This window comes from Pelobates fuscus, chromosome 1 (genome assembly GCF_036172605.1).
Source record: "Pelobates fuscus isolate aPelFus1 chromosome 1, aPelFus1.pri, whole genome shotgun sequence".
Lineage (NCBI taxonomy): Eukaryota > Metazoa > Chordata > Amphibia > Anura > Pelobatidae > Pelobates > Pelobates fuscus.
Window position 1 is genome coordinate 241209447 of NC_086317.1, and position 26429 is coordinate 241235875.

Below are 26429 nucleotides of genomic sequence, written 5' to 3' on the forward strand. Positions count from 1 at the left end.
TTTGTCTACAAATTCATTCATTTGTAGAACTGAAAATAAATAGTACTTTGTACGGGGTGGGCCAAAATTCAGAGCAGGATTTGACAGGTAAATAACTTATTTGTTAGTTGTTAATTTTTTGTTGTTGCAGGTACATATAACTGAGTCTTTGGAGATTATTAATGGGTAATTTCATGAAAGACAAATTAGTAAAAATAGTAGAATTTTATTTTCAAAATGGCAGGTCCATTATTTTGGCACAAGGAGCTTACCACCACCACTTCAATGTGAGAAATTGATCTTTTAGCTACCGATAGTTCCCATGGGGATATCTGATGGAGCGGGTGTACGTGAACAAGCTTGAACAAGATCAAGGAGAATATCGATGCAGAAATTCAAGTGGTAGAGCCTTCGTACCTAGTCAAACAAATCTCCATATATTAAGCATTCATTGTAAGTAATATCATTGTAGTTAATTAATAAAAATATATTGACTCTTCAACTGTACTCTGAATTTAAGCCCACCCTGAAGTTCTAGTAAATGAAAAGCAATTTCTAGAAATTCTGCTTTTCAGTAATCCAGAAATTCTGCTTTCCTGTAATCCAGCTTTCAGAACTGCACCTAAGCCACCTCAGTTTATGAAGATCAAAAATAAAGCAGAATTTGTTGCTGGTTCATTTGCTCATTATCTATGATGAAGTATTGACTGGAAGTATAGTTTCAAGTAAACAGTCTGTACAAATAAATTAATATTTATCTAGGTGCTGCACAATTACTATGTGCACTAAATTGTACTGCTGCTATGTATCTGTTCTTGTTAACAGAGAATCGGTTTAATATCATCATCACTATCATCCACTTCATGTATGATTAAGTCAGAAGATGTTTCCTCTATTCGTTTTGGTTTGGATTGCTGTACTCCATCATGGAAATTCCACATTTGTTCCTTGTCTTCATCTCCTGATAGTACAATGGTGGGATCGTCCTCATCATCTACCTCAATTGGAAAACTGTCCACTCCAACTTCAGCCAAACACTCTCTACACAGTCGAAAGCGCCTTGTCCCATCCTGCACCACTTGGCCAGTCTCTTCTGTGACATGTCTTTTACACCTCCGACATATGGGCTTCCCTGCCTCGTGGATCTGAAGGAGTATAAAATAGAGTCAGGAAGTTTACAGATTTGCCCCCACAACATAATTTTTCCACTTAAATTGTATTTGTAAATGGACACATAACATGCCAACAGGGTTTTGAGCAGTCCAACGGTTGAAAGGCAGTCTGCATGACCTAATTGTTAAATGTGGACCCAAATACTTTGTAGTAGAAGGAGCTCTTGTGACGGAGTAGCTTTTAAAGGACATTTTTATTAAAGAGTTAACCAAACTCCGGGCTAACCAACCAAAAAAAAAACCAATGTTTTTAAAGAAAATACTATTTTTGATCAGGTTAACCATTGGTTCAAAATGTAAAAAAATGACTAAAATCACTTCATTCTTAGCCTAATCCTTCTTTGCTTTTGTCAATTGCCCCCACACTTAACCCCTTAAGGACCAAACTTCTGGAATAAAAGGGAATCATGACATGTCACACATGTCACGTGTCCTTAAGGGGTTAAGGGGGACAGATGTCAGAGAGGGCAGTATATAGGGTAATAGGAATGTTTAAATAGAGCCTTTCCTAACTAAAGGCATATTTCCTAGCTCTCAACCATTTATTCTCCAGTTTACTGTAATGCAAAATAACTCACAGTTCGAAAATGACTACGAACATGCTCCAGCCTTGTAAATCTCTTGCCACACGCCTGGCATGGATATGGCCGTTCTCCTGTGTGGCACCGCAAGTGACGTTTTAGGTCTGCTTTCCTCTTTACCATGTGTGCGCAGAATGGACATTTAAAACGCATGCTTGGCAGAGCATCTGCAGATAAAACATATAGATGAAGTTAAAACAGAATGTCTGTGATAAACATGTATTTAGCAAAACTACAGACACCTTTTCTGTTGAACTAGGAAATAGATTTCACATAAGTTATTTAGAACAGTAAATGACTGTTTACATGTTGAGGCCTTTCAACAAAAAGACACCCACCCACCTCTGGCAAAAGTAATGACACAATAAAAACAACCTAGAGGGGTTCAGAAATATATTTTGAGTTAGTTTTATGTATGAGGCTATATCTAGTGTATCTTTTCAAAAAATTTGTAACAAAGTATTTTAATGAAATATTTAAAGCACCATCATTACTACAGCATGCTGCAGTGGTTATGTTGCCATGAGTGCCTAGAGCCCCTACCCCACATTGTAAGCAGTCAAACCGTTTCAGTCAAACAGTTTGACTTCCTGATTGGGGTCCACTGGGTGCTACTCCCCACCTCCACCACTCAAACAGAGTATCAGAAGCTCTGTGTCTGAGCTAAGCCCAGCAATGCAGCTGATTCTTTCAGCCAATGGCCTAGCCCTACACTGCAGGGCTTAGATCAGGAGCTTTTAGTATTCCATCATTAGAATTGGAAGCAGGGAGTGGTGCCGAGGTAAGAAGTCAAACAGTACTTAAACGGTTTGACTACTTAGAATGAGAGGGCACCAGGGATGTAGTGGTTATGGTGCTTGGAGTGTTCCTGTAATTAATATTCTAAACTATTTATTTTCTTTATCATCACTCATACAGTTATTGCACGAATATGAAAAATACAATGCCAGAGGGCCAAACGTAGGCTCTTTAACCAACACAATTCTGGCTCTCCTAAATTACTCAATCTCTGCCTGTTCTCACCTTCTCCCCATCTTCCTGTAATGCCCATGATGGTTGGCATGGTGGCATACAGCTCATCTGCTTTAGAAGCTCTGTTTTGGTATGATTTTGTCATATCTTTCTGTTGTGGTGCTGTCCAGCAGTTCATAACAGCTTCAGATTCCATTGCAGGTGGGTACTCATCATGGGGCATTTCAACCTTTGTGGTGCTACCAGTCTCTGTAATTTTGGAACCTTTGGCTCTCTCTTCTGGACAACAAGTAGAGCTTGGCAATTGAGGAGGCTCAATAGGTCTTTCTGATGTCCTTTGCGATATTGACCGATCATTTAGGGTGGAGGAAAAGTCATTTCTCCTAGGATAGAATCCATATGGATTCCAAGGACTTGATGCATCTAAGGATCCAGCAATATCACCATCTGAACGAGTGGATGAGCAATTATTCATTCCCCATCCTTCTTTTGGAAGGCTGTAGTCACTGTGGTGGCGCCAAGGCTCTCGGTCTGATAACCCAAAGAAACCATCCTTGTCCTTCTCATTAATATCCAGAGATGATTTAATGAATTCCTTACATACGTTGATCACATCTGTCATCTGCAGATAGCTGGCTGCGGACATGACTTCAATGACATTTTGTCCTGAGAGAGGCAGCTTGCCAGAGTATACATAGTCAATGATGGCAGTGAATGTGTCAGCAGAAAATATATCAAAAGTGGCAGTAGTGGGCTCTCCAACATCTCTGCAGCTTTGGGACAGAAGCATTTTGAAATAACCGCTGCTGGCAAACAGGACATTACGATGAGCTTTAAACATCTTACCCTCCACCAGGATGTGACAATCACAAAAAAGATCCCTTCGCCGTTGCTCATCTAGCTGCTGGAGTAGGCGAGTATGATGGGAAGAGAAATCCATCTTGAGGAAGGATACAGAGAAACAGAGAGATGTCTATATCTAAAGATACATGTCAGATTATAGGATCATCATGGAGAACAATTTAAAATAAAATATTCAGCATGCATACAATAAACAAGGATCGATCAACAGGATTCTATTTTTTTTTTTTACTCTTTTTTTCTTTCTAATTAAGATTTGTGTATATTTTACTAACATCAATGTATAGTGTAAATCCAATTTCAATTACACAGGCATTGCAGAGGCATACAGGATGTAATGCTGCTTCAGTGCTCTAAAATGAGCATTTCATGGAAATTGTTGTCATTCCCTATAAATTAAAATCAACAAAACTCCAGCATTAATACATTGTCTATTTTAATGTATTAGAAAAAACATTTACAGAGGTAGTGAATGAGAACTGTAACTTCCATGGAATTTAAACATTAAATTAATTTAATAAAAAATTACCTATAACTCGTGTTAACTTATTTATGTAATGCTCAGTTTTCTTATATACATTATACTAATAATTTAGAAAATAACATCACAATCCAGTTTAGTTTAGGCACATCCAGGGCACACATTGAGAATGAGTATGAGAAATAGAAACACATTGCATTAATTGCTCCTATTTAAGTGTTCTTGCATAGCAAGACCACTTAATGTTATCTCACATATATATTATTATTATTATTATTATAACCAAATTTACCACCCTAACTCCTCCCACAGTTTTTACACTACATAGACAGTAATATACTGAAACGTGCGGATTGTTCCCGATTGGTGTGCTATTACTTTGTGGAATGTTTCGCCGAATGGTTCACAAAACATCGTCGTTTTTGTGGCGGAATTGGTCCCATAGGAATGAATGGCGAAATGTTCAAAACTAGAGTGGGAGCTGGCAAAGGCTGAAAAATCACACCACATGGTAGATCCGTGGTGCATTCTGCACCCAACAGAAATAGACCATACATGCCGTATGGTGGCTCACAACAGCTACTCACGAATAGACAGATTCCTCATTCCTGCTACATCAATGCCCCAGATAGATGAAGCCACAATTGGGGTAATGACGTGGTCCGATCATGCTCCCATCACACTTAGTATTAAAGAATCATTCGCCAACAAAGTGTCAGGCACATGGAGACTTAACAAATCTCTTCTAACAGACCCCTCTATAGTTTCTCAAATAACAAAAGACTTACAAAACTATATTGCCGAAAACACAACCGCTGACTCTACCATCAAACAAATTTGGCTAGCACACAAAGCGGTCATAAGGGGCAGCTTTATAAAGCATGCCAGTTATGCCAAAAAACAGAGAACAGCAGAATACACTAAACTCTTAGAAGAAATCCAAACCCTAACACACTCTAACAAAAAAGTACCAAAATCTACTACGAAAACAAAACTTTTAGTTCTCTAAAACAAATTAAAAAACATTGAACTAGCCAAAACAGCATACTAACTCCAAAAACTTAAACATAACTTTTTCACAAGTGATAACATAGCGGGTGATTTTCTAGCTTCGCAACTTAAACGAAGGATGGTCGCCTCCAGGATTGCCTTCCTAAACGACTCTAAGAGCAAGAAAATAACAAGCCACCAAAACATTGTAGACCAATTTCATACTACTGCCTGAATCAGGATAAGACTCAAGCCCTAACTCTAAACCTGCCGAAGTCAATGCTAGAAACACTACATGCCTCCTACCCGTTTGACTGGAAATCAAACTCAATAACGTACTTAGGGGTGAAGATAGCACTTTCAATATCTGCCACTTCACAACTAAACTATAATCCCCTTCTAACACTATGCAAGTCAGAAATTAACAAATGGAAACACACAAAAATCTCCATATAAAATGATGATTCTCCCCCGTATATTTTTAGAATGATACCCCTTGGGATCACACCACACTAATGCAAAGCACTACAAAAACTATGTGGCACCTTTATCTGGGGTGGTAAAAGACTCAGGGTGTCCTTGGCACTCCTCCAAACCACACCGCGACTAGGGGGAGTGGGACTCCCAAACATTAAGCAATACCACAGAGCAGCAATACTTTCAACGGGTATACTCCTCCATGCCCAACCCGGAATGCTCCAGTGGGTTGACATGGAAAGAGCAGAATTTAAAGACATACCTTTAACTGATTACATGTGGACACCCAGGAGGTACAGAACCAGACGCACTAACCTATTCCCAACCACACAACTCAAACTATCTCTATGGGACACCTTCATGGAGACGGTAGGCCATAAAGAAACATTACATGCCAAATCGCCAATCTCAGTCCTTAAAGCAATCGTACCAGACATCCCCCTCAAAGATTGGACCGAGGCAGGGTTAACAAAATTATCACAACTACTAGACACCAAAGGCATAATTCCATTCCCAGTCCTGCAAACACAATGGCAGGTCCCAAACCGAGCAATCTTCTCCTACTTACAGCTAACAAGTGCCCTACAGGCACACACATCACCATCGCAAAAATCACAGGACTCAGCTAGGACCTTCTCATATTTAGTCTTGGACAGATGTTGGGCATCGCCTACGAAACCCAAAACACTTACACTATGCTACAAAGCATGGCAAGAACTCTCACCAACCAAGTCACACCCATATAAAGCCCAATGGGAGACAGACTGCGGAGTGGCACTGACGGACAACGGCTGGTTACGTGCTCTCAGCGGCTTGTCCAAATGGACAAAATGTTACACACACATCGAAGCTCATAACAAGCTCCTATACTGCTGGTATATGACCCCACAGAGACTCCACCGCATATATCCCAATACGCCCCAGACCTGCTGGAGGTGTAACACATCTACGGGCACATTGGAGCACCTGTGGTGGTCGTTCAGCAGCATCCAACCGCTCTGGACTGCTGTAACCGAAACATTGGAACAATTAGGTACACCCAAATTCCCATTAACAAAAACCTCATGCCTCTTGTTGTTACTCCCTGACTGCCTAACCTTAGGGCAAAAGCGCATCGCAGCCCTCACCATACTAACTGCAAGAAATATGATAGCACTGTATTGGAAATCACAGATCTGCCCTTCTTTAGCTCAGCTCCAAACCAAACTTACCCAGTACAAAATATATGAAAGAATGGCGATACTATCTCCACAAAAGAAATTCGAATTTGACATGAACTGGGGGGACTGAGAAAGGGAGGTGGACGAGACAAGAGGGATGGATACGAATAGCTATGAACCAGTAACAAAAAGGCAAAACAAAAGAAAACGCTCCCATTGTGAGCATACCGAAGACCCAGTCTCAGACACTGACAAAAAAAAAACCCTCCCGCCTCCCCAAATGACTCTAGCTCCCACCGACTTACCCACTTGGTCCACAGGGACAAGTCAAATCAATTCACACTACTGACTCACATACTCAGGGATAACTTGCTCTGAGAAAATAACAAAGAGAGATACAGAATACACAAAAGGTAGCCAACAATGCCATACCATCTTTCCCGGAAACCACTTATGGTAAAAGAGAGAACATCTCACCTTGGCAATTACCCAGACATTTAAGGCAACCGTGAAAACAAGGCCAATATAGAACATACTAGACAAGCATTTAAATATTACTGTACCAAAATAATACATTTAACAAGATTGTCCTTTGTTCTACCAAATGCTAACCATTGTGAAAAATACAGAAAAGTGTGTACCCCCATTAACCTACCATTTTTCCTTCTGTATCCCATTTTGCAATTTGAAAATAATAAACTACAAATTAAAAAAAAAAAAAAGCTGAAAAATCAGGACATGATTTCTAAACTGCCACCACTCCCTCATTTTCAAGCCCACCTACACAAATCTTATATCAAAACGTTCAGCTATCTCTGCTGCCACTAGAAATGTCCATGGCTAAGCCATAGACCTGATAGTTTTCACAATATGACCATTTGTTTGCAACTCACGCCGTCCATTGACATTCATTGAAACTCCACTCTAGCCACCTCAAACTTGAAGGGCAATTTCTAAACTGCGACTGTGCCTTCATTTTTAATATTCCAGAGACATACTATGCATCAAAATGTAGGTATGGGTCTTGTGATTCTCATAATATAAAGCTCTTCGCTGCAGGGTGTATAGTTGTTACTATACGACCGTTTGAAGATGGCAACCGCCAGTGAAGTGAGCAATTTGGAGCAGTTTGTTTTTAACCGCTCTTCTCTGCCCTATTTGAAATCTATTAGTTCCTGTTGGCAGTTGGTGGAATGTTCGAGGGATTTGAAAGATTTGAAAGCTCTTCTCTGCCCTTGCCGTAGAATGAGTGAGCCACACCCCAACCTTTCCACAATTACTCTAGCCACTCCACCCAGTTACTCCGCCCACTCCAGTTGTAGACTACTGGTGGAGGCAAGAACACTTCACACAATTTCCCCAGAAATTGTAGCTTTTCTAGTTTCTATATACTTTCTTTGTGCTGACTGGCAGACACAAATACCAAACTATTTAACAATCATTAATAGGGAGCTAGAATTGAGGTATGAAAAGTGCGGATTTCTACATTTAATTAGATTTTTCACACCCTACAAATGTATGCTTCATAAATATAGGGATGAACAAATGTGGCCATAATAGTACTGAGGATAGGTTCTGCAAATAAATATACAAAAACGGTTACCCAGCTTGTATTTAGCTTGTATTATAAAAAAATAAAATAATAATTGTGCGTTTTCTCTGATGCTGTTCAGCAGTTAGCGAATAAGTGCTTGTAATCTGTTTGTGAATGCTGTTGTGGCATTACTGATATACGAATGTTAAACCATGCACAGCAAAAATAAAGAATTATAAAACAAAAACGTGATACATTCTGTGCTGCTGTCACCCCAACCCTCTGTTGCTTATTCAAAAGGTCATGAACCTCAATAAGTATATGTGCACCCTTGCATCCAAGTAGCACTGTCCTCATGTTTTTTGGATACAGAGGGATAAACATAAAATAAAAAAATTCTGTGAGGTGATATTTCAAAATTTTTATTGAGCACAACTACAATGAGCACATATATGTGTTAAAGGTATGTCAAGTATAGTGGGCACGCAGGTCACGCAAGCAATATCACAAGAGCATAGAGTGATCGATGATATTCTTACAGATATATTTCCATCATGTTTGCACATCATAGTAAAGCCTCATAAAAATGTGAGATTTATGGTCGAGAAAATACAGCAGGTTACCCGTTGTACCAGTGAGTGGATGGGTTGCATGCATGTGAGTCAATAATAACCCAATAGGAATAACTCACAGGTATATATTATATAATGCAAACAAAATGCATCATTTGGTGCACGGAGTATCTGACAGCCACTTGTCAGCGAGTAGAAAATTCCTGCACCCCCTTCTGGTTAAAGGAACACTATAGTCACCTAAATTACTTTAGCTAAATAAAACAGTTTTAGTGTATAGATCATTCCCCTGCAATTTCACTGCTCAATTCAGTCATTTAGGAGTTAAATCCCTTTGTTTCTGTTTATGCAGCCCTAGCCACACCTCCCCTGGCTATGATTGACAGAGCCTGCATGAAAAATAAACTGGTTTCACTTTCAAACAGATGTAATTTACCTTAAATAATTGTATCTCAATCTCTAAATTGAACTTTAATCACATACAGGAGGCTCTTGCAGGGTCTAGCAAGCTATTAACATAACAGGGGATAAGAAAATCTTAATTAAACAGAACTTGCAATAAAGAAAGCCTAAATAGGGCTCTCCTTTCAGGAAGTGTTTATGGAAGGCTGTGCAAGTCACATGCAGGGAGGTGTGACTAGGGTTCATAAACAAAATGGCAGAGGATTGAGCAGTGAGGCTGCAGGGGCATGTTCTATACACCCAATACACCCAAACTGCTTTATTAAGCTAAAGTTGTTCAGGTGACTATAGTGTCCCTTTAAGCAACGATTGTACGATCTTAAAAAATAGAAGATGGAAAGATTAGAGAGTCAAAGGCAGGGCTCGAGTCCTGCAGGAACGCATGGGAACGGCGTTCCTGCACTTTTTCCAAAGCAGGAACGCCGTTCCCAGTCCTGCAGGACCTGCCCTGCTAACTGCACACAGGGGCCATCACACGCGGTGTTCTTCTCCAGCTCTAACTCTCGCGAGACCCGCAGCTGTAAGAGCGTTGCCACGGGTTACCATGGCAACGCTCCGCACAGGCGAGTCTCGCGAGAGTTGAAGCTGAGAGAGCTGGAGAAGAACGCCGCGTGTGATGGCCCCTGTATGCAGCGGCTGCTACCCTCCACCGGACCACCAGGCGATCTCCCCCCTCCCTGACAAGGTAAGAAGCAGGGAGGGGGGAGTAAAGTAAAAAAAACATAAAAACATAAAGGTTAAAAAGCAAATGCATCCCCCCCATCATCCAGCACACACACACACACACATAATCCAGCACACACACACATAATCCAGCACACACACACACATAATCCAGCACACACACACATAATCCAGCACACACACACACATAATCCAGCACACACACACACACATAATCCAGCACACACACACACATAATCCAGCACACACACAAACACACACATAATCCAGCACACACACACACACACATAATCCAGTACACACACACACATAATCCAGTACACACACACATAATCCAGCACACACACACACACATAATCCAGTACACACACACACACATAATCCAGCACACACAAACATAATCCAGCAGACACACACACATAATCCAGCACACACACATAATCCAGCACACACACATAATCCAGTACACACACACACATAATCCAGCACACACACACACACATAATCCAGCACACACACACATAATCCAGCACACACACACATAATCCAGCGCACACACACACACATAATCCAGCACACACACACATAATCCAGCACACACACACACACATAATCCAGCACACACACACACACATAATCCAGCACACACACACATAATCCAGCACACACACACATAATCCAGTACACACACACACACACACATCATCCAGCACACACATAATCCAGTACACACACATAATCCAGCACACACACACATCATCCAGTACACACACATAATCCAGCACACACACACACATAATCCAGCACACACACAAACACACACATAATCCAGCACACACACACACACACATAATCCAGCACACACACACACACACATAATCCAGTACACACACACACACATAATCCAGTACACACACACATAATCCAGCACACACACACACACATAATCCAGTACACACACACACACATAATCCAGCACACACAAACATAATCCAGCAGACACACACACATAATCCAGCACACACACATAATCCAGCACACACACATAATCCAGTACACACACACACATAATCCAGCACACACACACACACATAATCCAGCACACACACACATAATCCAGCACACACACACATAATCCAGCGCACACACACACACATAATCCAGCACACACACACATAATCCAGCACACACACACACACATAATCCAGCACACACACACACACATAATCCAGCACACACACACATAATCCAGCACACACACACATAATCCAGTACACACACACACACATCATCCAGCACACACATAATCCAGTACACACACATAATCCAGCACACACACACATCATCCAGTACACACACATAATCCAGCACACACACACATCATCCAGCACACACACACACATAATCCAGCACACACACACATCATCCAGCACACACACACACACATAATCCAGCACACACACACATCATCCAGCACACACACACACACACATCATCCAGCGCACACACACACACATCATTCAGCACACACACACACATCATCCAGCACACACACACATCATCCAGCAAACAAACACACACACTTCATCCAGCACACACACACACTTCATCCAGCGCACACACACACACACATCATCCAGTGCACACACACACACATCATCCAGCACACACACACACACACACACACACACACACACACACTTCATCCAGCTCACACACACACACACTTCATTAAGCACACCCACACACACTTCATCCAGCACACACACACACACACACACATAATCCAGCACACACATCATCCAGCGCACACACACACACACATCATTCAGCACACACACACACACATCATCCAGCACACACACACACACATCATAGCCCACACACACACACACACATCATCCAACACACACACTTCATCCAGCACACACACACTTCATCCAGCACACACACACACACTTCATTAAGCACACCCACACACCCACACACACTTCATCCAGCACACACACACAATCATCCAGCACACACACACACACACATAATCCAGCACACACACACTGCATTCATTATACACAATCTGCACTTACTACAAACACACTACCTTCATTATACACACTCTGCACTCATTACAAACACACTAAATTCACTGTACACACTGCACTCACTACACACACTACATTCACTATACACACTCTGCATTCATTATACACACTCTGCATTCACTACACACACACTACATACACTGCATTCATTATACACACTCTGCACTCACTACAAACACACTACATTCACTATACACACTCTGCATTCATTATATAGACTCTGCATTCATTATACACACTCTGCACTCACTGCACACTACATTCACTATACACACTCTGCATTTACTACAAACAAACTACATACACTGCATTCATTATACACACTCTGCATTCACTACACACTACATTCACTATACACACTCTGCATTCACTATACACACTCTGCATTCACTACAAACACACTACATACACTGCATTCATTATACACACTCTGCACTCACTACAAACACACTACATTCATTATACACACTCTGCACTCACTACAAACACACTACATTCACTATACACACTTTGCACTCACTACAAACACACTACATTCACTATACACACTTTGCACTCACTACAAACACACTACATTCACTATACACACTTTGCACTCACTACACACTACATTATACACACTGCATTCACTACACACACTACATTCGTTATACACACTCTGCACTCACTACAAACACACTACATTCATTATACACACTCTGCACTCACTACAAACACACTGCATTCATTATACACACTCTGCACTCACTACAAACACACTACATTCATTATACACACTCTGCACTCACTACAAACACACTACATTCATTATACACACTCTGCACTCACTACAAACACACTACATTCATTATACACACTCTGCACTCACTACAAACACACTACATTCACTATACACACTTTGCACTCACTACACACTATATTCATTATACACACTGCACTCACTACACACACACTACATTCATTATACACATTCTGCACTCACTACAAACACACTACAGTTATTATACACACTGCACTCACTACAAACACTTCATTATACACACTCTGCTCTCACCACAAACACACTACATTTATTATACACAATCCGCACTCACTACAAACACACTGCATTCATTATACACACTCTACACTTACTACAAACACAGTACATTCATTATACACACACACTGCACTCACAACAAACACACTACATTCATTATACACACTCTGCACTCACTACAAACACACTAAATTTATTATACACACTGCACTCACTACAAACACACTACATTCATTATACACACTGCACTCACTACAAACACACTACATTCATTATCCATACTCTGCATTCACTACAAACACACTACATTCATTATACACATCCTGCACTGCACTATATGCATAGGAGTGTAATTTTTTTTTTTTAATGGGGGGGGAGGCGGAATCTTGGGTGAGTTCACACACTTTTTTCCCCAGGACTTGACCCCTGGTCAAAGGAAAGGGCTGTAAGTGAAGAGGGAAGAGAGGAAGAGTGAAAAGAGGAGTAAGGGGAAGAGAGAGAAAAAAAAGGGGACGGGGAGGGAAGGGGGGAGAGGGATGGAAGGCATGAGCTTGCCCGGTTGCATAGGGCATGTAATGCATCTGGTAGTAAGGAATAAGCTATGTGGGAGTTAAGGTGTCAAGAGGGCAACAAGAGTGGTCCATCACCACTATATAAGACTGTGCTCCCCCCCCTCGCCCCCGCGTCCCTCACCACAGAGTAGGCCAAGCGTTCCACATGTTTCTCGTCAGTTCCACTCAGGGAGGCCTGGACAGACTCGCCATGTACATCTCCTCTATCCTGTCTATCCATTGTCCCATTGTCTGGGGTTGTATCTTGCTTCCAATGTAATGGAATCAAGGATTTGGCAGCATTTAATAGATGTCGAAGGATCGATTTTTTGTACACTGTGACGGAATCTCTTCCACCTTCAGCTTCACTTCCTCCCAGAATGGCACTATACGCGGGCATTCCCACCATATATGTGTTACCGTTCCTGGTCCATCTCCGCATTGCCAGCAGACATTGGGCACGGTCGGGAAAATTCTGTGCAAACTGTCAGGTGTTCTGTACCAAAACTATAGGAACTTATAGTTGGGTTCCTGATGTTTGGAGCTAGGGAAGCACTTGTGGTGAATTATCAGTATCTTCTCCCATTGAGCGTTAGTGAAGAACTTGTCTAGGACACGCTCCCATCGCCTGCGAAAAGTGTCTTTACTGTCTAGTTGTCCCACGAGGAGATATCGGTATATGTGGGAAACTGCTCTATTCAGATTGGTTTTACCGTTGCAGAGTCCTTCAAACCATGTGTGGTCACGGTATATCACATTCCTATTTGGAAGCTACTGGTAGAAATATTTGATTAGTGTGTACCGAAATGTTTGCAGATTCGTCAATAGATTTCCTTTAGTAATTTCCAGCAATGGTATCATGCCAGTGTTGTTCAAGAGCTTATGGATTGGAAGAGAGTCCAAGGAAGTTCCATGATATAGGTGGTAGTCCACCCCCTATATGAACATGTGTTATATCTGAATCATCGGGCTCGGTGTCGGGGATAAATGTGAGGCCCTGATGCTGTCCCATGTCTTCAACGTTTGTGTCACTGGGGAGGTAAAATCTAGATCTGTCCATACAGGCCTTTTCGAGTTCAATACTGCCGTAAGAAGGGATAGTTGCAAGTGACCTTTGTCGAGTTCAACCCATTGTTTGTGGGTCGGGTGGATATGCCAGTATTCTTTGTAAGACAATTGCGTGGTGGTTTTTACACAAGTCGGAAAGTGCAGGCCCCCCCAGTCTCTCGGAAGGCATAGTATTTCATGGCAGAGTCTTGCCTGACCCCCACCCCACACGAACCGTATCATAGAGGATCGTAGAGATGCAAAGTAGGTCGTGGGCAGGGCAAGGGGGGAGGTGATATTTCTCCTTTAAATGTTTCTTGTAAAATCTCAGAATATGAAGGGAAGCTACAATGGAGAGCTGGATGGCTTAATTGTGGGATAAAAAATATTTTGCCCCATGGACCCCAGCAATGATACAAGAGGTAAGGAATTCCCATCAGTGGCAATAAAAGTCAGACTATAGAAAAACAATAAATAATGAGTGACACAGTTGCAGCAAGACCCCCTCCAGAAGCATAGGACAGTACCAATTTAATCTTGCTGCCCGTATGCACCACGACCCCAGTGTCAGCAGGTATGCCACAGAGACATTGTGGCAAATCAAGTCTAGGGATTGCAGTGGTATTTCCCGCTGTGTTATTGTGTTTTGGGCTACTGCTTGATTAGGAGGACCTCTGCTATTTGGTGTGCTTTGCACAGCAGCTGATAATTCAAGTTGCCTCAACCACTGCCATCTGTCGCAGGCCCAATCCTCAAGCGGATCTTGTCCCAGAAGTCTGCAAAGATTTTGTCAAGATTGCAGGTAGGTTCAGCTTGTTCCCTGCTGCAATCAACTCAACACAAGACATCCACCATTTTAGAGGGGACTCTGGTTCAACGTAGTATAAAAGTTGCAGGAGCGCCAACAAAGTGAGGACTATGATCCCCCCCACATAACGCCAAAGGTTGTAATCGCTGGGCCAGATAGCAGGGCAGTGGCCATCCACCCCACTCACTACCTGCGTAGGCTTCAGCTACCAAGATCCCAAATCACCCTTCAAGGGGAAGCATAGCCTTAGTACCAGCACTTCTCTGCACACAGGATCGCCACTTCTAGGCTTCAGATAGGCAGATTAATCGCTGGCTTTGAGCCTTGTCGATAAACTGCAGAAGCTGATCATCCATCCCCCTAATGCTTGTTCTAACAATGTGAATATAGTAAAAGAATTATGAATGTATTTGTTTCTTTAAAGCTTATTAGTAGAAATCTGCCCCCTTTGATATGTATATAAGATTAACTTGCTGCAAATAGACTTTATAAACTGTTTCGGAGGATGCCGATAACTGTGAGAACATTAACCACAGTTACAATGGCGTTTGAAAATATTGTGCTAAGAAAATTAAATGAAGTTGCCGATGCAGTGACACTAGACATTATTTGTGTAATGATGAATGAATACGGCTGAACTTATTTATTCTTTATGCTAGATTTTATTCATTGTTTCTGTTTTTACTGCTTGCTGTTTTGGCTAATAAAGTGTGGGGATTACTACAACTGTTTTTTCCTTGTGTCCACCCTTAACATAACTTTGGAAACAGTAGTGGGGTTAAATCTGGGAAAATTCCAGTAATCAAACAGAAGGATATTTAACAGAGGTTTCTAATGTGTGAGCCAGAAATATATTCTTATGTAAATCCAGAAAGTGATAATGATACCGGAGAAACTGACGGAAGCCAAGCACAGAGAAGTGGACACAGGTTTCTTCAGGAAGGAAGAGATTCTTTATTCGATTCACCGACCGGGGCTCAGAGGGACTAATGTCACCAAAATACAACAAGATCTGAGCCCAGAACTGACTGTGTAAATGCATAATATAGACATATAGCTCCTCCTATAGTTAACTCTACCCACATATACTCTTTACCCAATCAGCTGAACAAAGCCTAACTTCACTTACCTGTTAGACCACATGGCTCACCCAGAACAATGGAGGAGGGGAAGTGTTTTCAGTTTCTACATTCCTGCACTTGCTCAATACAGTGTTGATTGTATCTTAGCTACGTGTAACTGACTAACTGATACACCAACATTTATACATATGCCACATGGCAATCTTGTCCTAGTAAATTTATTTTTACTGAGATTCCACCACATTCCCCCCTTTGATGCTTCTGATATTTCACAATTCCAGATGCATCACTTAACCATAGTTTGCTTACACCTCAGGTTGCCATGAATCAGAACAGACCTCGTAAGCATCTTAGCATCATTACAAATTCCTTCAGCACTCCTCATTCTGAATATATTCCCTCTGGGCTAAGGGTTCATACTTGCAAACCGCCATTACATGCGCAGCTGGTTTCCTTTCTGTCGTGCTCTCTATGACACTCTGTATGGACCTAATTACCAATGGAACCAAACATGGTAGAAAGAGACACACTATAATCAACATGACTCCTCCTACCAATGTCTTGATCCCTCCAAGCTGCTCGTACCTACTTCCAAACCAACTACTAGAATTGTACCCGTTCCAGGCTTAAGTCGGTACATGCGTCAGTTTAGCCATGTGGCTTGTGAGATCAGCCACTGCCTGCCCTTCATCATCTATGTGCAGACAACAGTTGCTGAGATTGAACTTTCCACATACACCTCCTTCTATTTGAACTGGAAGTGAATGGAGGACTTTATCAACAGCACAACTGGTTTACCTGGTAAGAAGGCTATGTGCTTTACAGAGGAATCCATAATTGCCTAATGGTAGAATGAGGCTTGAATCACTGTATTAGAATACAATAACACTTCATGGCCATACAGTTTGGCTGTTAACCAGTTCCCTTACATATTACATCCCTCCTATTGGCAATGAAGCGCGCTAAGGTAGCCAGTGCCACTCATTATCTTCCCAGCTACCTACATTCAAGGATGCTAGCTTCTTTTTATGATTCACATCATAAACTTTAACTCCCAAGGTCTCTCTGTTTCAATTGGCAACAAGAAGAAGGATGGTTTGAGCATACCTAATACACATGCCCCTTCCCAGTCCTGTGGTAACTCCGAATAGGCTTTCTTATCACAGATCCAGTACAAATTTGCTGGGGCTTTCCAACTAGATGTAGCAGATAGGTCAAACCACACATCCTTTAAATTGGTATAAATTGCAAACGGATTAGGTGGTTCTGAGACATTTGAAGCTGACCACCAAGTTGTATCTTTTGTACTATCATTATAAGCTTTTTGCCCTAGACAAGTTAGTTCTCCTACAGATGTGTTAAACATTATTCCTTTTCTTGCTATGCAAACATAACCTATAATGGAGGTCTTTAATCGCCACTCAGATTTACCTCTAACACTCACTTGATAATCAGTTTGAGAAGATATTAACTGTTCAACTGTCTCAGAACCGAAATACATTACCTCCTTTGCTTCCCATGGCCATTGGTCTCCCATGTTAGTAACTCCACACACATAGCAGTTGGTTACATTAAGACTACCAGCAATACTCTCGGCTAAATCAATAAACAGGTTCTTAGCATTATGGGGGATCTTATTTTCTACACTCATCTCTTCATAAAAAGAATGGAAAACCTGATGAGTTTGGGATGCTACGGTATCGGTCTCTATTCATATAAATAATATTGTCCCAGGATCCAAACCTGTTCCATATATCTGGAACCCAAATAAGTTCCCAAACCTATCTATGAATTGTTCTGGGTCATTGATAAGTATATGGACTGGGTTACACTCCCTAGACTTACAATATGGCTTGGTAGGCAACTTAGTGACGATCATATCCTTATCTACTGTCTGTCCCCAGGTTGCCCACCCTACACAGGACCAATACGGACAATAATTATATCTTTATTTGGGCACTTTGGATCCATATATTTGTACTTACTACTGGGGCAAATATATTTATCATTAGACCCATACGTTCTCTCCCACTTAAGATCCCCACATACATTCCACGGCTTTCTACCACTTGATATCGCTTTACATGCATCAAATAGCAGAACACCCGAAGAATGTACGGTTTCTAATACAGTCTTATTTATTAGGGTCCCCTGTGGATCTCCATTCCTGAGGGTCAACCAAATTGTACGGGGTTGATACTCTGGATTGAAGCACTTAGGTTCTCCTACTCCTAAATGGCATACACTATATTCTATACCTAGGTATCTACACCTAGACACATATCCCTTACACTCATATTGTGAATACCAAATTAGGGTCTGGGAAATATGATTACCTGTTATAGTAGTCTTAATGCAAACCTCACAGCTAGGAGTGTCGGTACCTCTACCTTCCTGAATATAAAAAGACACAAAAATATACATTATCAAAAGCACTTCTTTCGACGTCTTCATCCTCAGTCTTCGTCCGTGCGACGGCACCTCAGCTTCCAGGTTGTAAGGGCTGCAGGGAATGGAATTCTGCTCTTCTTCACAGAGGTCCCTTCGAGACACCCTGGCTATGATACGTGGGTGAGTGGTCAGGCTTTATTATGGCCGTCAAAAACACTCACTTGTAGATCTTTGTTGATGTTCCCTTTTAACAATATTATCTTCGCAAAAAACACTTTTAATCCAACTCGGTCACACGCTTCAACCGGATGTTGCAAGGATTCTCTGGATCTATGGTAGCTTGTCAGGAATCTGCCGCTGTTTTTTTTTTTTACCCTAGAGGTCCACGGAGTCACTTCTACAACCTTTACAACTGTTGGGGTAGATAAAAGAACAACATAGGGACCTCTCCACTTGGAACCTAATGGAACAGTGTTCCATTCTTTTATCCACACTTGATCCCCTGGATGGTAAGAATGAACAGGTGGATAAATATTCACAGGTAATCTATCTTGTACCCATTTCTGTACCTCCTCCATAGTTTTACCCAACTCTACAACCTGCTGCCGGGTAATTCCTTCTCCCAACTGACTCAAATCCCCCCTTAAGTTACCAAGTATGGAAGGTGGATGCCCATACATAATTTTTCAGCAGTACCCCAGAAACAAAAGAAAGCATCTTTGAGGTCTAGGAAGGTATAGTAGGTTGCCCCACCTGGTATTAAAGCAAGCAGATTATAGGGGATGGGTACCACTGGGTGTATATTGACTACTGCATTATTAACTGCTTTTAGATCTTGTACAGGATGATACTCATCTGATCCCGGCTTCTGAACAGGTAATAATGGAGTGTTCCAAGGGGAGGTACAGAATTTTAGGATGTCATACTTTACACACTTATCCACATAGGTTTGTATATTTTCCTTAGCCCTCTATAATATATGGTACTAATTAAGGCTTACAGGATACGCTCCAAGCTTTAATTCAATGTGTATTGGTGGAATATTGCGAGCAAGTCCTGGAGGATTATTCTCTGTCCATATTCTTGAAATGTCAAATAAGGATTCATCACTCTTAGGGTCTGTATTTGTTATTATAGAGTAGAAGTGCCATTCTTCTTCCCTTTGCACCGATACTGATATTATGCCTGGTGATCTATTAAACTTCAGAGACGTTGATCCGTTGGGTTTAAAAGTTATCTGGGCTTGAAGCTTTGATAATAGATCTCGTCCTAGAAGCTGAACTGGACACTCCAGCATATATAGGAACTGGTGCTTAACAAAATGGCCTCCTAGAATACAAGTATGACTCCTGAGAATTGGTCTAGCAGCGCTTTTCCCAGTAGCTCCTATCATAATTATAGTCTTCCTGAAGGAGGAGCAACTAGGTTAGTTACCACAGAGTACTCAGCACCAGTGTCAATCATGAAAGAGCTCCTCTTTCCCTCTATTGATACATCGACCATAGGCTGCACTCGGCTAAAGGGGGATGGAGCCCAGTCGGTATCAATAGTCTTCCATGACAGTGTCAGCCAGACCGAAAAAAATCTCTATCTTCTCTATCCCTTAATCTCTGGGTAGGGGAATAGTATCTACTTCCCTGAACACCTCCTCTGTTACTACTGTCATTCCCTCCAAGACGTTCTCTATAGCCACCTCTGTAACCATCTCGTAACCTTCTCTCTTGGCTTATCTATAACTTGCTTTATATTCCCTCTGTGGGCAGTCACTTTTCCAATATCCTTCCTCTCTACAATACGCACAGTGATTCCTACTTCCTCCCTTACTCAGCCTATTCTCAACTCCTCTATTCACCTCCCTTCCCTGTCTCTCTACACTTATGATAGCTACAGCTAGCATATCTGCCTTCATCCTCATTTTACGTTCTTCCTCCTGCTTTGTTTCAATCTCCCTGTTCATATACACCTGACTTGCAATTTCCATTAACTGTGATATGGACATTCCTACAAATCCCTTTAACTTTAGCAATTTTCTTTTGATATCACCTTGGGTCTGGCTGACAAATGCTGAGTTGTTCATTCGAGAGTTCTCAGGGGCCTCTGGATTAAAAGGAGTATATAATCTATATGACTCCAGCAATCTCTCATAGAAAGCACTAGGAGACTCGTCTGCTTTGTAAAGGAATTATGGGTCTTCCAATTAAACAGATCAGTCATGGTGAACGGGACATAAACAAATACAGGGTCTGCCAACTGTAATTGACCATTAATATCAATGTGTGGGGGACCAGGGGTAAGCTGCAGTGGCATTTGTAAATGTCAAAGTTGGAGGGCACCGGTCATTTGTCAGGTTAGGGTGGGACTTAGATAGGGTTGTTTAGTCATAGGTTCCGGTCGGGGAGTGGTGAGGTAGGTGGAAATGGATAAATTAATTTTTCTGGTCAGTAACTTGGTTAACAAAATGTTTCGGACAGGGCTAGGAGAAGCCTGACCAGTAACCAAAAATGGTAACAGTGTATTCCAGCGTCCTATACCATTGACCATTTCATCCAGTTATATTTCAAAACAAATTTACTGTTACTAAAGGCACACAAGGCTCAGTAATTATAGTGTTATGTCAGTGGTTATGGTGTTTTCAGTGATTATGGTATTATCAGTGGTTATGGTGTTTTCAGTGATTATGGTATTGTCAGTGGTTATGGTGTTTTCAGTGATTATGGTATTGTCAGTGGTTATGGTGTTTTCAGTGGTTATGGTATTATCAGTGGTTATGGTATTGTCAGTGGTTATGGTATTATCGGTGGTTATGGTATTGTCAGTGGTTATGGTATTATCAGTGGTTATGGTATTATCAGTGGTTATGGTGTTGTCAGTGATTATGGTATTGTGTAATTGCTGAGAATTATCTGATTCAGTGGATTCAGTTACTGTTAAGAATTCTCCTCACAATTTTGACTGCTAATAATAAAACTGAATACAAAGAACCAGTTGGGGGGGGTAGGTAGGCACAGAAATAGGAGGGGACAGGCATCTGAGAGCCAGAGACAATTAGAGCACAGGTGGACATACCAGCTGCACCAGTTCTTGCTAAAGAATTTAGTTGAGGGATGGTCAGATGGGTCAGATTCCTTTGGGGATGGACAAACCAGCTTTGGTAACCATCTAGTAACACAAACTGTTTTAACAGTCAAAATATGGAAACTGGTCATAGAATTCAAGCATAATAGATACAGCCACATGTACTAGATTTAAATCAAGACAGATTACCACAGAGGCCATTCTCTACTACATAAGGTAGCCAATTTAACCCCCAAATCACACACATTATATCCCTTTTTAAAGTTATTTAGCATACATTCTAAGGGATCAACAATCTTTGAATTCGGGCGCATCCATACTTAGCAACGGAGCGTCTAATTCAAAGAAACACAACAAACACACCTCCAACAGTCACACTCGTTTCCCTGGCAACAGCACCATGTGGCACAGTTACTAGGTCAAACTCATACAACAAAACATACAGGGAATTCCCGTACACACACAGCTGTTACACCAGTCAGTAAATAACTAATACTGTGCCCTTTGGCGAAACTATACAGTCACCGACGCTATAATTCCCTATATCTGAATTACCCGTCTATAACATACCCCAGTAACATCGTCTTTACAAACAGTAGTTATAGTCCGGTTAGCATTGGTTAGAGTACAATTTAAAGTCACAGTTCAATTAGTAGTGGTTATGGTGTTAAACATACAACATAGACAACAGTTATTAGTAGTTATTTACAATATCAGTAGTTATTATACATGGTTATGGTACCGTGCGCTATAATACAGTTACACACTATTCACACTCTCGCTAGACGGCAGAGCTCACGCTATCTGGCAAGATATACACTCTACTACAACAATCTTTAACACATTTACAATTCCCAACTAATCTATTGGCCAGTACCTTGATGGACTACCTAAAACAATTTACATCCGTTTTGGTTAGCCACGCTGCCCAAACACCACATATAGCGAACTAGAGGGCGGAATTTACACAGAACCCTCTTAGTCTATATACTCTATCAAAAATCTAGTGGGTTCCAAATTTACACGCCTTCCCACTTAGCCAAGATAGGTTGAGATCTAGCGGACCAAATTTACACAGACGCTGCTTAGTCTCCCGGTCCCTCCGACCTAGCGAACAAAATATACACCCTAGAACGCTAGTCTAGACAAGACACGGGGTCCGGCTAGGGCTATTTACACCCCGGCTGACTCCAAACCAAAATTAAACGGGCTTACTAAAGGGCGTTTAATTGAGCGGTGCGCCTTCGCTCCTTCCCTCCACTGGAGGGGGCAGATTCCAAATAACCCCTTATGGGCCTACCGCACAATCGGTATCCAATACCCCTAGTGGGTCCGCCGTCTAAAACAGTAGTCGACTTACCTCCTCGTTCCTGAACCTGGGTTCACACTCATCGACGGGGGCACCCCAGCACTTACTACGTAGAGGCCAATGATCTCCTGGACAACAGACCAGTGGCGCCGAGACGAAAGGAGGTCCACGCAGAAGTTCAGGGGTGCAGCCGTAGAGAACGTGGGCAAAGATAGACCGTCTCACGCCTCTGCCTCTCAGCTACCGTTGAACGATGAGCTTCCCGGCCCAATGCACCAAATGATACCGGAGAAACTGACGGAAGCCAAGCACAGAGAAGTGGACACAAGTTTCTTCAGGAAGGAAGAGATTCTTTATTCGATTCACCGACCGGGGCTCAGAGGGACTAATGTCACCAAAATACAACAAGATCTGAGCCCAGAACTGACTGTGTAAATGCATAATATAGACGTATAGCTCCTCCTATAGTTAACTCTACCCACATATACTCTTTACCCAATCAGCTGAACAAAGCCTAACTTCCCTTACCTGTTAGACCACATGCCTCACCCAGAACAATGGAGGAGGGGAAGTGTTTTCAGTTTCTACATTCCTGCACTTGCTCAATACAGTGTTGATTGTATCTTAGCTACGTGTAACTGACTAACTGATACACCAACATTTATACATATGCCACATGGCAATCTTGTCCTAGTAAATTTATTTTTACTGAGATTCCACCACAATAATATTAGTTAGTTTCATGTGGATTTGTGCACCTTTACCTGCATTTGTTTATTTGTTAGCACTCTAACATTTAACTTAAGCAGCCACCAACTGGAGCTTCAACTCAAAAGGCAAACTCTGCAGCTTCAATAGGGGGCGAGTGTGGCGATGAAAAGGTCTTCCTTGTTCAGCAAAGAGCACCTTAATGGTGCTAGGTGCAGGTAGCTCGTATGAGCCTGTACTTTATAAAGAATCAGAACTCAGGGACTAACTGAAGTGTCAGAAGCAGAAGAGAATCAGGTGGAAGAGGATGGTGGCGGCAACCGATTACAGTTTCAGGTAAATAAAACTTACCCTTGCCTGCCCTCCCCCAATATGTATTTTTCTAGTGCCAATTAGGAGAAACAGCGTTTCACTGTGTTTCTTTATGCTTTAGCAATTAACTGTTACACTGGGACTACTATTTTTTCCGAATATATTCAGCTCTAAGATAATTGTATCTCTGTATGCCATGTTTTATTAGTTTGGGTAACCTGCTTAAACTTTTATTCAGTGAAGAAATTCTGAAAGAAAGCCTGGAAGTTCATAGATTTTATTTTTGTCAAGGGATTATCTCCTTTTTTCCTCATTCATGAGGGGATTTCTCTTTTTTTCTTTTAACATATAATTAGGGGTGCTTCTTGTCTTGGAGAGACTCCTACTCAAGTGACGCTTTTCTCTCCTAGTGAGAGTGTTTTCTTTAAAGAAATGCTACACATACAGATTCCTACCACGATGATCACTTCTAAAAGAAGGAGTGGGCATGGTGTCTGGTGTAACCCTTTAAAATGAAATTTTAAAGGGTTACATCAGTGTGAGAGATATGTGAAGGCATTTGTGATGTATTAATGTGTTACTCCATCCCTTTTGTGACGGGGACCTTTACGCTGTAAAATGCAATATTGAAGGTCCCCCTCATCAATTTGCAGTGAAGCCTAAGATTGGACTGTTTTATAGGATCAGAGTGCATGCGCATTCTTTGAGCCGGCAATGGGAGAAGGGAGGGGGGTTTAAAAAAAATTATGTTACTTCAATGGAGGGAGGGGGAAACAATCTTCCCCAGGCAAGTTCTCAGCTTTTAATTGGAAGATTATCACCTCTGTCGGCAGTATGCTGTGCGGGCTGATGACAGCCTTATTTATGCACAGAATTGACATTAGTCAGCTGGAACAGGGTTCTGGGCTGTCACGTGTAATGCGGTGCCCACAGCTCACAATAAACAATAACTTCAAGGTGAAATACTGAACATCCAGCCTCCTGCCACCAACACCATTTCCTATATTTTCCCTTTTAACCTCTCCATCAGAGGCAATTATAGTTCAAAATGTCCTTGCGGCTATCTCCTGATTTCTTCTGCTATTGGCCGAAACAACTGTCAATCACTGCTGGGTATCGGTACTTCCTGTAAAGTCCGTTCATTCCTAGCGTGACGTTATATGCAAACAAGGTCGTGCAGTGCTAGGTCTCTGATTGGCTGAGTGGGAATTCTATCTCCGTGGAGAATAATCAGAGTGATTTAGAGCTGTCTGATTGGCTAAATTCGGTGTCACTTATAACAGAGTCATAACATAACAGTCAGGACGCTACTATTGGCTGCCCAACCTGTTATCCTTCTCCCCTCCCCCCCCCCGGGCAGTATCGGTGTCTGAGTGCCGGGTAACGAGCCGCGGGCAGGGTGCTCTCAGGGGAGCAGGCTCACTCTGGTCCATCCCGCCCGTCCATTACGTCACCCCACCATCAGCACTTCAGCTAATCCAGTCACTTACCGCAAGCTCCGCCCCCAGGAGGGTGTCCTCCGCTGGCTGTGACGGGTGTCTGGTTTCCGTGTGCTGTTATCCCCGCCCGACAGTGTGCACAAAGCCAGTCACATGACAACGCCCGAGGGCTGAGACTGCTTAAAGGGGCCGCGGCCAGGGCGGGGTGTGAGAGGGTGGATGTGACACCCGCGGGTTAGTGGGTTATGTGTGGGCGGCTCCCGGTGTAATAACAGCGGGGCGGTGCTGGCTGCACTGGGGGAGACTGGGAGCCAGACACCCGTATATTATACAGCACCCGCCAATGCTGGCTAGCTGGAGCTCACTGGGGACTAGTGCTAGCCCTTGGGCACTGAGTGTCACAGCTCGCTGCTATTATGGGCAGTGTGAGTCCTGTTACTGGGTGTGGGTGTAAACCAGGCTCACTACATATACTGTATTATTTAGAACTCTTTAAAACCTTCTTAAAGGAAAAAATGAACCCACACTAGAGAAAAATATATTGTAGTGTGCCACCATACACTTATCTCCAGCGTTTTACTGGGCAGCAGTAGGTGACAGGCTACCACAGTGATGAGCTCGGTGTGTCAAAATTTGTAAAA

The 26429-nt window shown here is 42.1% G+C and overlaps 1 protein-coding gene across 2 annotated transcripts; it reads right to left on the bottom strand.

Moving 5' to 3' along the window:
- LOC134592629 (zinc finger and BTB domain-containing protein 8A.2-like) lies at positions 1 to 26093 on the bottom strand. Of its 2 annotated transcripts, none has more exons than XM_063444535.1 (4): positions 25840 to 26093; positions 2756 to 3608; positions 1730 to 1899; positions 1 to 1124 (listed from the first exon to the last, which is right to left on the bottom strand). In XM_063444535.1, the coding sequence occupies exons 2-4, from the start codon at positions 3543 to 3545 to the stop codon at positions 798 to 800; spliced, it is 1287 nt and encodes a 428-aa protein (XP_063300605.1). In that variant the 5' UTR covers positions 3546 to 3608; positions 25840 to 26093; the 3' UTR covers positions 1 to 797. The 2 variants fall into 2 exon arrangements, with proteins under 2 accessions (XP_063300605.1, XP_063300604.1); XM_063444534.1 differs by having other exon boundaries at positions 2756 to 3644.
- Positions 26094 to 26429: the final 336 nt, after the last annotated feature.

Coding starts and splice junctions, on each gene's coding strand:
- LOC134592629 (XM_063444534.1), bottom strand. CDS start 3,644: ATGGATTTCTCTTCCCATCATACTCGCCTACTCCAGCAGCTAGATGAG. Junction 1,900..2,755: donor TACAGGAAGATGGGGAGAAG/GTGAGAACAGGC, acceptor TTTTATCTGCAG/ATGCTCTGCCAAGCATGCGT. Junction 1,125..1,729: donor TTCGTAGTCATTTTCGAACT/GTGAGTTATTTT, acceptor ATACTCCTTCAG/ATCCACGAGGCAGGGAAGCC.